General features: G+C 44.6%; 1 protein-coding gene across 1 annotated transcript in view; it reads left to right on the top strand.

Moving 5' to 3' along the window:
• Positions 1 to 13,635, top strand: part of KRBA1 (KRAB-A domain containing 1) — a gene marked incomplete at its 5' end in the record, with an annotated part of 84,117 nt that overhangs the window by 23,553 nt on the left and 46,929 nt on the right. Inside the window, one exon of the mRNA XM_080976104.1 lies at positions 589 to 741. Within this exon, the coding sequence (XP_080832230.1) occupies positions 589 to 741 (153 nt within the window). The remainder of the gene's footprint in view (positions 1 to 588; positions 742 to 13,635) is intronic.

Here is a 13,635-nt window from a genome sequence, read left to right as displayed (position 1 = left end):
CTTTCTTGTAACTTGAAGCCATGAGTTCGAGTCCTGCCCTCCATTGCGGTAGAAAAAATGCTTGCTCCATCTTCCATGTGACTTTAGATATTTGAAGATTGCTCTCATATCTCCGCTTTTCCAGGCTAAACATACCTAGCTCCTTCAACCGTTCCTCATATGGCTCAGTTTCAATAATAATAATAATAATAATAATAATAATTTATTATTATTTATACCCTGCCCTTCTGGCTGGGTTTCCCCAGCCACTCTGGGTGGCTTGATCATCTTGGTTGCACACACTCCAGCTTGTCAACATCCTTCTTAAACTGGGGTGCCCAGAACGGGTTACATTAGTGTTGTAGGCAGCTTGTGTGAGTGAGCCAAGCTGCGTGGGGAGATGATCCCTATCTCGGCCGGCTTGGTGGAAAATCCTCTTTTCACCCCCATAAATGGAGCTCGATTGTAAAGCAGCTCTCGTTTTCAGATCCAGCATCAAAATTTGCTGCTGGCCGGTCGCAGCTGTGTGTACCTGATTGAAGAGGACTTCATCTTCCCTGTCCGTGGAAATAAAAGGCGGATATTTTTCTCTCTCTGCTTCCCAAACAGGTGAGCATCCCAGCAGCCTCCACCTTTGCGCTCTCATGAAGCTGGTGGACGAAATCCCAGAGTTTCTCTACGGACACACAAAGACCGCCGGAGACCTCGCCCCAGACACCGTGGAAGCTGAGGTTCCTGCCAAGGAGGCGCCGACCAGCAGCGGTGAGCGAATTCACGGATTCCTAGAATGGTAGAGTTGCAAAGGACCACCAGAGGTCATCTAGCCCAACCCCCTGCAATGCAGGAATGTCAGCTCAAGCATCCATGGCAGATGGCCATCCAGCCTCTGCTAAAAAGCCTCCAAGGAAGGAGAGCTTGCCACCTTCCCGGGGAGTCTGTTCCACCATCTAACTGACAGAAAGTTCTTCCTGGTGTTTAGTTGCAACTTTCTTTCCTTCTTTTTTTAAATTTTTTATTTTCAATACAAAATTACAACAAAAACACAAAAATTGAATCCAGTACAAACAAGAGGGGGGGGGGACACAAGCGGGAAAACACACACACACACAAAAACGACAAAAACACACATCTACAAATAAAACCATATCATCGTTCTAATCATTATGTACATATACACATATTGATTTCCTTCCTTTGTTCTAAGACCTCGAAATTTTTACTCTTTCCAAATTGTTGTGTCTAATGTAGATTACCTCTATCTTTATACTTTTTGCACCATTTTTCTCTTTCTTTAACCCTGCAAAGCTTCATTCGTTACATACATATAGTATAGTTGCAACTTTCTTGTAACTTGAAGCCATGGGTTCGAGTCCTGCCCTCCAGAGGAAAACAAGCTTGCTTCCTCCTCGAGACAGCCCCTGAGATACTTGAAGGTGGTTCTCATATCTCCTCTCAGTCTCCTCTTTTCCAGGCTAAACGTGCCCAGCTCCTTCAACCGTTCCTCATCAGGCTTAGTTTCCAGACCCTTCACCATCTTGGTCGCCCTCCTCTGCACACCTTCCAGGTGGTCAACATCCTTCTCAAATTGGACTTCCGGTGGAACGCGGAACCTGTTGCAGGCGAGGGTTTTTTCCGGTGAGAAAGCCCTAGCTTTTTTGGCCGAAAAAGGAGGTTTTTAGGGCGAAAAAAACCTCCCGTCGAACCTCTGGAGGGTGTCTAGAGGTCTAGGTTCCCGGCAGTGCCAGAAAGCTGTTCGTCCGGTCGCCAGGTAGCCTCTGGAAAAGAGGTGAAGAGTGCGACGGAACGAGCAGCGGGCAATCGGGCAGCCATTGCAGCGGCTAACTAGCGAAGCCCCGAGCCTGCAGGGAATAGCGCTCCGCTCTCGATATAAAGAAATTCGGATTCGCAGCTCAGAATTTGCAAGAACTGGTGAGTTAAAATAACAAGGAAGTCTCCGATTAAAAAAGAGAAGAGTCCGAGTTCAGCGGCTGTCTGGCATCATTGAAAAAGACGCAGCGCAGTATGCAGAGCCTAGAGCGAAAGTAAGTTGCCGCTAGCGGTTACTGTTTCCGTCTCCCCTGTAACTATTTGGAACTGTGCTGAACTAAGTTAAAAAGTAACTTTTCTCAAAAGAAAGAGGAGAAAGGAAGAAAATTAAGGGGGAGCAGAGGAGTCCCGTGATAGAAGAGAGACCCCAGTTGTTACTGCAATTGAGGCAACAGAAACACAGAGAGGACTATCTGTTAATATCTCTGTGAAGAAGCTACCACGTTAAAAAGAATCTCCGACACCATATTAATTCGAGGATAAGAAGGACCTCCGACGCCATATTAAGTGACTTTAAAAGACTTTTAGACAGGGAGGAAAAAAAACACTTTGATGTCCTTTTGGCTGGTTTTTGGGGGTTTCTGATTACTACCTTATTACCTTTTTTTTTTCTCTACCTCTGTTTTGAAATCCTAAAATAGTGAAAATTGAAAACCAAGGTGAACAGCTGAAGGAGGGCAGCTGAAAAAACTATTTAAGAACTTTTTTCCTAAGTTTGATAGGGTTTGATCCCCAGTGGTCTAAGCCAAATATTACATCTCAACGCTGAAAACCTCGGCTGAGGTATTTTAGGTTTTGTGAAACAACTGAGTAATAACTGTGTCTGAGAGATTTCTCCCCCCCTACTGGACTGAACTCTTGGAACTGCCCAGCATTAAAACAAAATTTGGAGCATATTTGAAATTATAAGCTGATTTTCTTTAAATTTTTGCCATTACCTCTTGGACTATACTTGGAACTATAAATCAGAGTACTGTTTAACCAATGCTCTGGAAGGATTAGCCCGAATAGGGGCAAGAAGAACACAGACAGAGTCGATAGACAACTAACTCCCCTCAAAATTCAGGGGGGAGAGGACAATATTCAACGACAAGACTTTGAGGGTGAAGGGCTAAAGAAGTTGTGATCTGTAATTTTTTCTTCTAGGTTGTATCTCCTATCTTTGGTGGTTATCCTAATAATATTTAACAGTAATTGCAATTGCAATTGTACAGGAAATACTCAGTGTAAATATCTGATATTCTGATACTTAAGAAAATGTCGCATATACAGAAAAAAGGGGTAGAGGGGGGGGACCCCAACAGATAGGAGAGCTTCAAAGCAAGAAATAGAATTTAGAACAGAAATATTGAAGATGTTTGCAGAAATAAAACAAAGTGAGAAAAATCTGGAGACAAAATTAGAACAGGTAGATAACAAAATTGGGAAAATGGACAAAAAGATAGAGGAGACAGTCAGTGAACTGAAAGGACAGATTAAAGAGGTTTCAAGGAGAGTGGATGAGGGATTAAAGAAGACAAAACAGGAAATGAAAGAGATGAAGCGGGAAGAGGAGAAGATGAGAAATGAGATTGCAGACCTAAATAAAATACAGGAAGAAATAAAAGATTCTATTGCAATGAACGAACTGAAACAGAGAGAAGTTAATTTGAGACTGAGGCAAATACCGGAAATACAAAATGAAAATATAAAAGAAAGATTGATAAAGGAAATTGCGCAGTGGATGGAGCTATCGGAGGAAGAAATGGCAAAGACAATACAAAATGCATATAGAATGAAAATTAAATCAAGTAAGCTAAAGAAATTCCCGGGTGATTGTTTAGTTACATTCAAAGATAGAGAGATGAGAAATCTGATTTTGCAAAGGAATAGAGAGAAGAGATTATATATTGACGGGAACTACATAATCATATTTAAAGATATTCCAATAAGGTTGTTGAAACGAAGAGAAGCTTACAAACCACTGGTGCAATTACTCAAGAAAAACAAGATTGATTTCAGATGGGAATTTCCGGAAGGAGTCTCATTCTTTTATAAAGGAGTAAAAAGAAGATTGATAAGCCCTGAGGAAATAGGAAAATTCACAAGAAGATACAAAGAGCTACAACAAGGAGAGGAAGAGGCTAAAGGAGCAGAAGGAGGATTAAGATTGAGGGAGGAACTTGAATTAGGAGAAGAAGAAGAACAGACCGGGAGAGAATCGGAAGAAGAGGAAGAAGAAGAAGAAGGAGAAGAGACAGAAAGACTATAAGGCTAAAACTTAAATTTAGATAGCGGCAAGAAGAATGACGTTAAAATTATGGAACTGGAACATTAATGGAATGAACGATAAGAAGAAACGGAATGGAATTGAACGTATTCTAAAAAAGAAGAATTTGGACATTATATGCCTTCAAGAAACGCACGTGGCCAAAAAACATAGGAAAATCCTAATTAACAAGAGGCTAGGGAATGAATTTATATCCTCGGATAAAGAGAAAAAAAGAGGTGTTGTATTATATATCAAAAACAAAATTGAATCTCGCCAATTATTTAAGGATGAAGAAGGAAGAATAATAGCGGCTCAAATTAAATGGCAAGGTGAAGAATTGATAATAGTCGGGATTTACGCACCAAATGGGAACAAGACAGAATTTTTCAGACTATTGGAAGAGAAACTATTTGAATACATGGACCAAAAAATCATAATAATGGGAGACATGAACGGTGTGGTCTCAACAGAAATGGACAGATTAAGGAAAGCGAAGAACAAAGAAGGGAAGTTACCTAAGACATTTTTCATGATGACTAAGAACTGTAATTTAATTGACATCTGGAGACTCAGGCACCCTCTGGAGAAACAATTCACATACCACTCAGAACCGAACCAATCAATGTCAAGAATAGACCAAATATGGGTATCGAACGAATTGACACCAAGAATCCAAAAAATCGAAATACAGGCCAAAGTCATCTCAGACCACAACCCAATAGAAATGGAGCTAAAAGGCTTCGAAGAGCGAACTTTTAGATGGAGGTTGAATGATAATCTATGGGACGATCAAAAGTTCGTTGAAAAAATACGGAAAAAACTGTTTGAATATTTTTTGGACAATTTAGATAAAGGGACAAAAATAAGTGCGGTGTGGGACGCAAGTAAGGCAGTAATGAGGGGCCTACTTATACAACAAAACGTGTGGGGAAAAAACAATAAAGAAAAAAAGATAAAAGAGATCCTGAGACAGATTATGAACAATGAACAAAAATTGATTAAAAAACCCAACAATGAGAAGATAAAGCAGGAAATAAAGACTCTCCAAACTCAATTTGCAATGTTAATAAATAAAGAGGTTGAATGGAATATAAAAAGGCTAAGACAGAAAAACTTTGAGTTCGCTAATAAATCAGGAAAATGGCTCGCCTGGCAGGTAAAAAGAAGGAAAGAACAAAATACAATCAGTAAAATTGAAATAAATGGAGAAGAAATAACAGACCCAAAAGAAATTAGGAAAGGGTTCGTGGACTTCTATAAGCAACTGTGGTGGGACGATGAGCTGCTTGTGTGTAAAATCCTAGTCCCTCAGAGTTTGGTCAAGTTTGCAAACCTCTGTCTGTAACGGAGCCCCTTAAACATGGCTCCGTCAGTCGCTGGCAGATTCCGACAGTGGTTGCTTTCGGAATCGCTTCCAACATAAAAGCTCCTTAACGGAAACACGTCTTCTGGACTCTCTGCGTGACAGTTTCCGGCGAGGAGTGGGTGTCCCTACAGGAGGTCCTGAAACCTCCCCACTGTTTTCGCTGGAAGTGTCTCTGAGCCATCCCTCCAGCTCCCTTTCCCTCAGCTCAGCTCCTCTCCCCCTACTGGTTCCCTCTTCAGCTGCTGAGTCTCTCCCAACCTGTGTGAGCCCTTTCACTTCCCTTCCTTCCGATGGCAGTTCCCTGACATCCACCTCCCCTCCAGGGCCCCCTTCATCCCCTCTCGCCCCCTCCTCTACGGGCGGTGAGGAGGCAAAACCCCGGAATGAACTTCCTTCATCTTCCGATGTCCCGAACACTTCTCTCCACCTGTTGCGGTTCCTGGTCTCGAAGTACTCCTCCTCCTCAGAGTCCATCTCCCCTTCCCCTTCCGATTCCGAGAATCCTTCCAACTCCTCCTCCTCATCGGTGGTCCCAAAGTATTCCCTCCGGAACCTCTCCACAGGCTGAGGTTTCCTTGGGAACCTTTGATGGAACGTTTCTATCAATACCTCGTCATTGATATCTTCTGCCATTACCCAAGTGTTTTCTGACTCCGGTTCTCCTTCCCACGCTATCAAATACTCCACCTGATCCCCCTTCCATCTGGCGTCGAGGATTTCTGCCACATGGCTGCTGCATTCCCTTTCTTCTATGACCGGTCCCCGAGTGGCCATCCCTTCTCGTCCCCCCTCATACGGTGACAGTAACGACCTGTGAAATACTGGGTGCAGTTTCATGTGGTTGGGTAACCGGAGCCTGAAAGCCACTGGGTTGACCTGTTGAATGACCTCAAAGGGACCCAATCTCCTGGGTCTTAATTTCTTACAACCTCCTTTGAACGGCAACCCTTGGGTTGACAGCCACACCCTATCTCCCACCCTTATGGTTTCACCTTCCCTTCGGTTCTTGTCTGCCTGCCTCTTGTATTCTTCCTTCGCCCTTTCTAAGTTGAGTTGGAGCTGACGATGGATTGCTTCCATTTCTTCTACAAAATGCTCGGCTGCCGGGACACCCCATCTCTCCCCTTCTCCCCCTGGGAAAGCCCTGGGATGACACCCATAATTAGCCAAGAAGGGGCTCATCCCTGTGGACACATTCTCGGCATTGTTGTAGGCAAATTCCGCCAGCGCCAACTTTTCTACCCAGTCATTCTCTCTGTCATTGACATAACACCTCAGGTATTGCTGGAGGACCCCGTTTGCTCTTTCCGCCTGCCCGTTGGTTTCAGGGTGCCGGGCAGTCGAAAAGTTGACCTCCACCTGCAGTAAGCTCATGAGCTTCCTCCAGAACCTGGAAGTAAATTGTTTTCCTCGGTCTGAGACCACCCTCAATGGCACCCCGTGCAACCTAAAAATGTGTTCTACAAATAACTTCGCTGTCTCTTCCGCCGTGACTGCATGCGAGCAGGCTACAAAGTGGCACATCTTTGTTAGTAGGTCTACCACCACCATGATGGCTGTTTTCCCCTTGGACTTCGGCAGATCAGTCATAAAATCTATCGACACTGCCTCCCAAGGTCGTTCTGGGGTTGGTAAGGGTTCTAATAGCCCCGCCGGTGCCCGCCTCTCCCCTTTGGCTCGCTGGCATTGCTCACACCCTCTTACATACTCCCGTACATCTTCCCTCACCTTAGGCCACCAAAATTCCCTGGTGACCAACCACATGGTTTTGTGTTGTCCAAAATGCCCCGCCGTGGGGCTGTCGTGCAACTGCTTGAGTACCCTCCCCCTTAAGTCTCCTTCAGGGATATACAGTGCCCCTTTGTAATACAAAGTTCCATTTCTTTCCTCGAAACCCCCTGGTTCCTCTCCCTCACCCCTAAGACCTCTGAGCTTATTCTGGGCGTATTCATCATTCTCTGTTTCCTCTACCAGTTCTCTTTGTCCCACCAATGCCGCCCCACACACCCAGCGGTCCTCTGGAATGACATGTCTCTCTTCGGGTGCTCCCTCCCCCTCCAAATATTCAGGTTTGCGTGAGAGAGCGTCCGCCCTAATGTTCTCTGGGCCTGGCACGTAACAAATCTCAAAGTTAAATTTGGAGAACTCCTGGGCCCATCTCACTTGCCGTTGGTTGAGCACTCGTGCCGTCCTCCAATACTCTAGGTTCTTGTGGTCAGTGCACACTTGCACCTTATGTTGTGCGCCAATTAGCAGGTGCCTCCATCTCCGGAACGCCTCATGAATGGCTAGTAGTTCTCGGTCATACACCGTGTAGTTCCTCTCGGATTTGTTCAGCTTTCGCGAAAAAAAGGCACACGGTCTCCACTCTGACTCCTCCTTCCCTGGCTGCAGAAGCACCGCCCCAATAGCTCTGTCTGATGCGTCAGTTTCCACTCTCATCGGTTTTTGTAAATCCACATGCAGGAGTTGTTGTTCCGAGGCGAAGGCCCTTTTTAGTTCCTCAAATGCTCGCTCCGCCTCCTCAGTCCAAACGAACTTCTTCTTACTGCTGAGACAGTCCGTAATGGGCGCCGTCAGGTGGGCAAAGTTTCGGATGAACTTACGATAGAAGTTCCCAAATCCTAGGAACCTCTGCACATCCTTCCTTGTTTTGGGTGTCTTCCATTCCAGCACCGCCTGGACCTTGCCGGGATCCATGGCCAATCCCTTGTCTGACAGGCGATACCCCAGGAATTCCACCTCCTTGGTATGAAACTGACACTTCTCCAGTTTCACCCACAGCTGGTTGGCTTGCAGCCTGCTCAACACTTCTCTGACGTCTCTCACATGCTGCTCCTCATTCTCAGAATACACCAACACGTCGTCTAAGAAGGCCACACAATTCTTGTAAAGCAAAGGCCCCAGGACGTGGTTCATAAACGAATGAAAGCACGCGGAGCCTCCTTGTAGGCCGAAGGGCATAACTAAATATTCAAATGCCCCCAAAGGGGTGAACATGGTGGTTTTCCATTCATCCCCCTTCCTTATTCGTATCAGGTTGTACGCCCCCCTTAGGTCCAGTTTAGTAAAAATCTTTCCCTTCCTGACCCTTGTCAAAATGTCGTCAATCCTGGGCATAGGGAAAGCCACTGGTTCTGACACTGCATTTAAGGCCCTGAAGTCACACACAAGCCTCGGCTTGTTCGTGTTTTTTTTATCCACAAAAAACACTGGGCTGCCCCCCACCGCCCTGGACTCTCTGATGAACCCTCTCTTCAGGTTCTTGTCAATGAACTCTCTTAGCTCCTGCATCTCTCTGTCTGACATGGCGTACAGCTTGCCTACAGGGAGCTGTGCCCCAGGGAGTAAATTGATTTGACAGTCAAAGGGTCTATGCGGGGGTAGTTGGTCAGCTTCCCTTTCGCTGAAGACGTCGCGGAGATCTGCGTATTGTCGTGGTACCTTCACGTTCTCCGTTACTTCAGTCCCTGCTAGGGTGGCTTGGGCCCCTGCCAAACCCTTTCCCTCTTTGCAGTGTTCTAAGCAATGTGCTGAACCAAAAGAAACCACTCTCTGATGCCAGCCCACCAGCGGATCATGTAACGCTAGCCAGCTCATCCCCAATATAATGGGAGCTCCTCCCAAGGTGGCCACATTAAACGCTATCAGTTCGGTGTGCCTTGCCACCTTCATTATCATTGGGACGGTCTGCAAGCTGACTTCTCCTCCCAACAGCTCCCTGCCATCGATCGTGGTCACCTGCAGGGGGTTGCTTAAAGGGATCGTCTGTATCTGGTGTTCAGCTGCAAACTCTTTGCTCATGAAATTGCAGGAGCTGCCTGAGTCCAACAGCGCCTTTATCTTTAGAGGGTGTCCGTTTGGCAGCTCTAGCGCCACTTCTATCACTAGGGCGGGTTTAGGAGGTTCTGGCGTGGGCACTTTCACTGCTCTTTGGCCTGGCTGCTGTGCCCCGACGGTGGCAGCCAGGCGTTGGCTTTTACTTGCTTCGGTATTTCTTCCTCTCTTCCCTCCACAGCTCCTACCATCCCTTGCCATTCCTTCCTCTGGGGGCAGACTCTGGCAAAGTGACCTGGCTGTTGGCAGAGATAGCATTTCCGGGCGCCTTTTCCCTCCTTCTTTCCCCCCTCACTGGGCTTTGAAACTGCGCGCGCGCGCGCTGTTCCGATTTCCATCGGCTCTGCCGGCGGGAAAGTTGGCTCTGGAATGTCTGGAATGCGGAACTCCTTCCAACGTTCCCCCTTCCCTTCCCGCCTCTCCAATGCTCTCGCCTCCTGGCGCGCTCCTATGGTCAGCGCTGATTTGGTCAGCTGGTCCATAGACTCCGCCCTGGGCGCCCGGGAAAGTTCGTCTTTCACAGCCGAAGAAAGCCCTTCTTCAAAGAGCATTTGAATGGGTTCCGCCGATAGATCCCACCCCAATTTATGGATCAACATGGTGAACTCAGTCCAGTACTCACGGACAGATCGGCTCCCCTGTTTGCAAGCCATTAACTGTCTGCGGACCACTCCCTGTTCAATATCGCTGGAAAACATCAGATCCATGGCGCGAAAGAACTTCATCGTGTCCTTTAGGACGTCACTATTCGCTGCCATCAGGGGTCTAACCCAGTCTCTCGCCCCCTTTTCAAGATGCCCAATCACGAAAGCCACTCGTGATTCCTCGTCAGGGAATTCATCAAACTGCAGATTGAGGGCATATTGCATCTCTGTCCGAAAGCCATGATAGTCTTTGGGCTCCCCCCCAAACTTCTGCACCAATCCTGGTACCTTTCTGACGAGCTGGGTGTCTTTCCCCTTTTTGTCTGCATCCTGAGCCCTCCTCTCCTCAAGCCTCGCCGTCTGCAGCGCTAGCTGGACCTCCAACACCCGGTACCTTTCTTCCAGGCTTGGACCCGCTCCAGCTCCTGCTTCTCCGGTTCCGGCTGGGTTGCTCATGATGCCTTCTCCTGCACAAGCTGCTCACGAAGACTGTCGGAATGCTGTGGTGGGACGATGAGCTGCTTGTGTGTAAAATCCTAGTCCCTCAGAGTTTGGTCAAGTTTGCAAACCTCTGTCTGTAACGGAGCCCCTTAAACATGGCTCCGTCAGTCGCTGGCAGATTCCGACAGTGGTTGCTTTCGGAATCGCTTCCAACATAAAAGCTCCTTAACGGAAACACGTCTTCTGGACTCTCTGCGTGACAGTTTCCGGCGAGGAGTGGGTGTCCCTACAGGAGGTCCTGAAACCTCCCCACTGTTTTCGCTGGAAGTGTCTCTGAGCCATCCCTCCAGCTCCCTTTCCCTCAGCTCAGCTCCTCTCCCCCTACTGGTTCCCTCTTCAGCTGCTGAGTCTCTCCCAACCTGTGTGAGCCCTTTCACTTCCCTTCCTTCCGATGGCAGTTCCCTGACAGCAACTATATAGGAATAAAGAAAGGAACAACAAGAAAAAAATAGAAAGATATTTAAAAGAAAAGATGGTGAGGAAGATCCCGACAGACCAAAAAGAACAGCTAAATGCCCCAATATGCAGAGAAGAGGTAGAAGAAGCGATAAAAGAATTGAAAAGAGGGAAAGCACCGGGCCCAGATGGGTTTACATCTAGTTACTATAAAGAAATGAAAGATACGCTGATAGCCCCGTTGATCGAAGTAATGAATAACATCTTAAAAGAAAGGGACATTCCAGGAACATGGAAAGAGGCATTCATTACAATAATTCCAAAACAAGATTCGGACCTAACTCAAGTTAAGAACTACAGACCTATCTCTTTATTAAATACTGACTATAAGATCTTTGCGGGAATCCTAGCTAAAAGATTAAAAAAGATATTAACAAAAATCATAACCAAGACCAAGCTGGTTTCCTACCGGGCAGACAAATAAGAAATAATACAAGAAATATAGTTAATCTTATCGAATTCCTGTCCGATAGGTGTGATAAACCAGCAAGTTTAATTTTTGTAGACGCGGAGAAAGCTTTCGATAACGTAGTCTGGGATTTCATGTTGAAAAATTTGGAGGTTATGGAGGTGGGCCAAGAATTCTTTAATGGCATAAAGGCAATTTATACAGAACAGAAAGCAAGACTGATAGTTAATAACGTTATTACTGAAGATATAAAAATATCCAAAGGAACAAGACAGGGGTGCCTGCTTTCGCCACTGTTATTTATAGTAGTCCTGGAAGTCTTATTAAATGCAATAAGACAAAATAAGCAAATTAAAGGGGTAACATTAGGTCTAAATGAGTACAAAGTCAAAGCCTACGCAGATGATGTGGTTCTGACTGTGGAAGAACCTATAGAAAGTATAAAGGAGATTTTGGATGAGATGGAAAAATTTGGAAATATAGCAGGATTCAAATTGAATAAGAGAAAGACCAAAATGATTGTTAAAAATTTGGATCAAGATAAGATTGAATTATTACAGCAACGAACGGAGATTGAGGTGGTTAAAAAGGTTAAATATTTGGGAATTTGGCTCTCTAATAAGAACATTGACTTATACCAAAACAACTATACCCCAGTTTGGAATGGAATAAAAAAAGATCTGGAGGTCTGGGCTAGAATGAAACTATCATTCTGGGGAAGAATATCAATGGTCAAAATGATGGTGCTCCCTAAGTTGTTATTTTTATTTCAAACGATACCCATAATAAAAGGTACAAAAGACTTTAAAGAATGGCAAAAGGTGATCTCAAGATATGTCTGGGAAGGGAAGAAGCCCAGAATCAAATTTAAGTTACTAACAGACGCAAAAGAAAGAGGTGGCTTCGCCCTACCAGACATGAGACTGTATTATGAGGCAGCATGTTTGTGCTGGTTAAAAGAATGGGTAAAGTTAGAAAATAAAGAACTATTAGATTTGGAAGGGTTCAATAACAAATTTGGGTGGCACGCGTACCTATGGTGCGATAAAAAGAGGGTGCACAAGGGATTTGGTAATCACATCTTCAGAGGTTCATTAATAGAGGTCTGGGACAGATATAAAAACATACTGGAACCAAAAATTCCACATTGGCTATCCCCGTTGGAGATAATGTGTGTAAAGAAAATTAATATGAGAGAAAAGTGGGGAAAGTATGGAGAAATGGTTACCAATGAAGGAGGGAAGTGGAAAGTAAAACCATATGACCAGGTTAAAGTGTTCACATATGATTGGCTGCACTACTTTCAGATAAATGAAATGTTTAAAAAAGAGGTGAAGGAAAGGGGTTATGAGGAAAAAGAATCTATTTTCCAAAAAGATATAATAAACAATGAATATAAAAATCTGTCAAAAATGTATAAAATACTGTTGGAGTGGAATACGAAGGATGAGGAAGTGAAATCGGTGATGGTTCAGTGGGCAAGGGATTTCGGATATAATGTCCAACTGGAGGATTGGGAAAGGTTGTGGAAAGTGAACATAAAATTTACGGCATGTACGTTATTGAAAGAAAATATGATGAAAATGCTTTACAGGTGGTACATGACACCCGTAAAATTGGCAAAGATGTACAAGGTAGACAACAAATGCTGGAAATGTAAACATAAAGAAGGGACATTTTACCATCAGTGGTGGGAGTGCAAAAAAGTTAAAAGCTTTTGGGAAGAGATTTACAATGAAATGAAAAAGATGTTAAGATACACCTTTGTTAAAAGACCAGAAGCCTTTTTATTAGGTATTGTAGGAAAGGATATCGGAAGAAAGGACTGCAAACTTTTCCAGTACGCGGTAACGGCAGCCAGAATCGTGTTGGCTCAGAAGTGGAAGCAGGAAGAAACTCCAACGGTAGAAGAGTGGAGAGTAAAATTGACAGAATATGCAGAATTGGACAAATTAACAGGGAAAATCAGATATACTAAAGATCATAAGTTTATTGAGGACTGGGGGAAATTTGTGGGTTATCTGGAAAATAACTGTGCTGTAAATACAACGCTAGTGGGGTTTAAAGAGACACTGTAAAGAATCAATAAGTATTGTTTATTAGAAATAATGTAGGAAGGGAGGAACAAATGGCAATATGAAAGAATGGAATGTGTACTAAAGATATAACTACGAATGATTGTCAGTGATGTTGAAGGAAGTCCAAAATGGATAAGATTTGCTGTAATATGGATAAAATGTATAACTAGCTGGAAATCAATAAAATTTTAAAATGCAAAAAAAAAAAAAAAAAAAAAAGTAGTTCCCATCATGATTGGCAAAAGGTCCCAGGGGGAGTTATGAATGCCTGGCTATAATCTGTACTG

Source organism: Podarcis pityusensis, assembly GCF_964106645.2.
Source record: "Podarcis pityusensis genome assembly, chromosome: 12".
Classification (NCBI taxonomy): domain Eukaryota; kingdom Metazoa; phylum Chordata; class Lepidosauria; order Squamata; family Lacertidae; genus Podarcis; species Podarcis pityusensis.
This window is presented reverse-complemented; position numbering and strand designations above follow the sequence as displayed.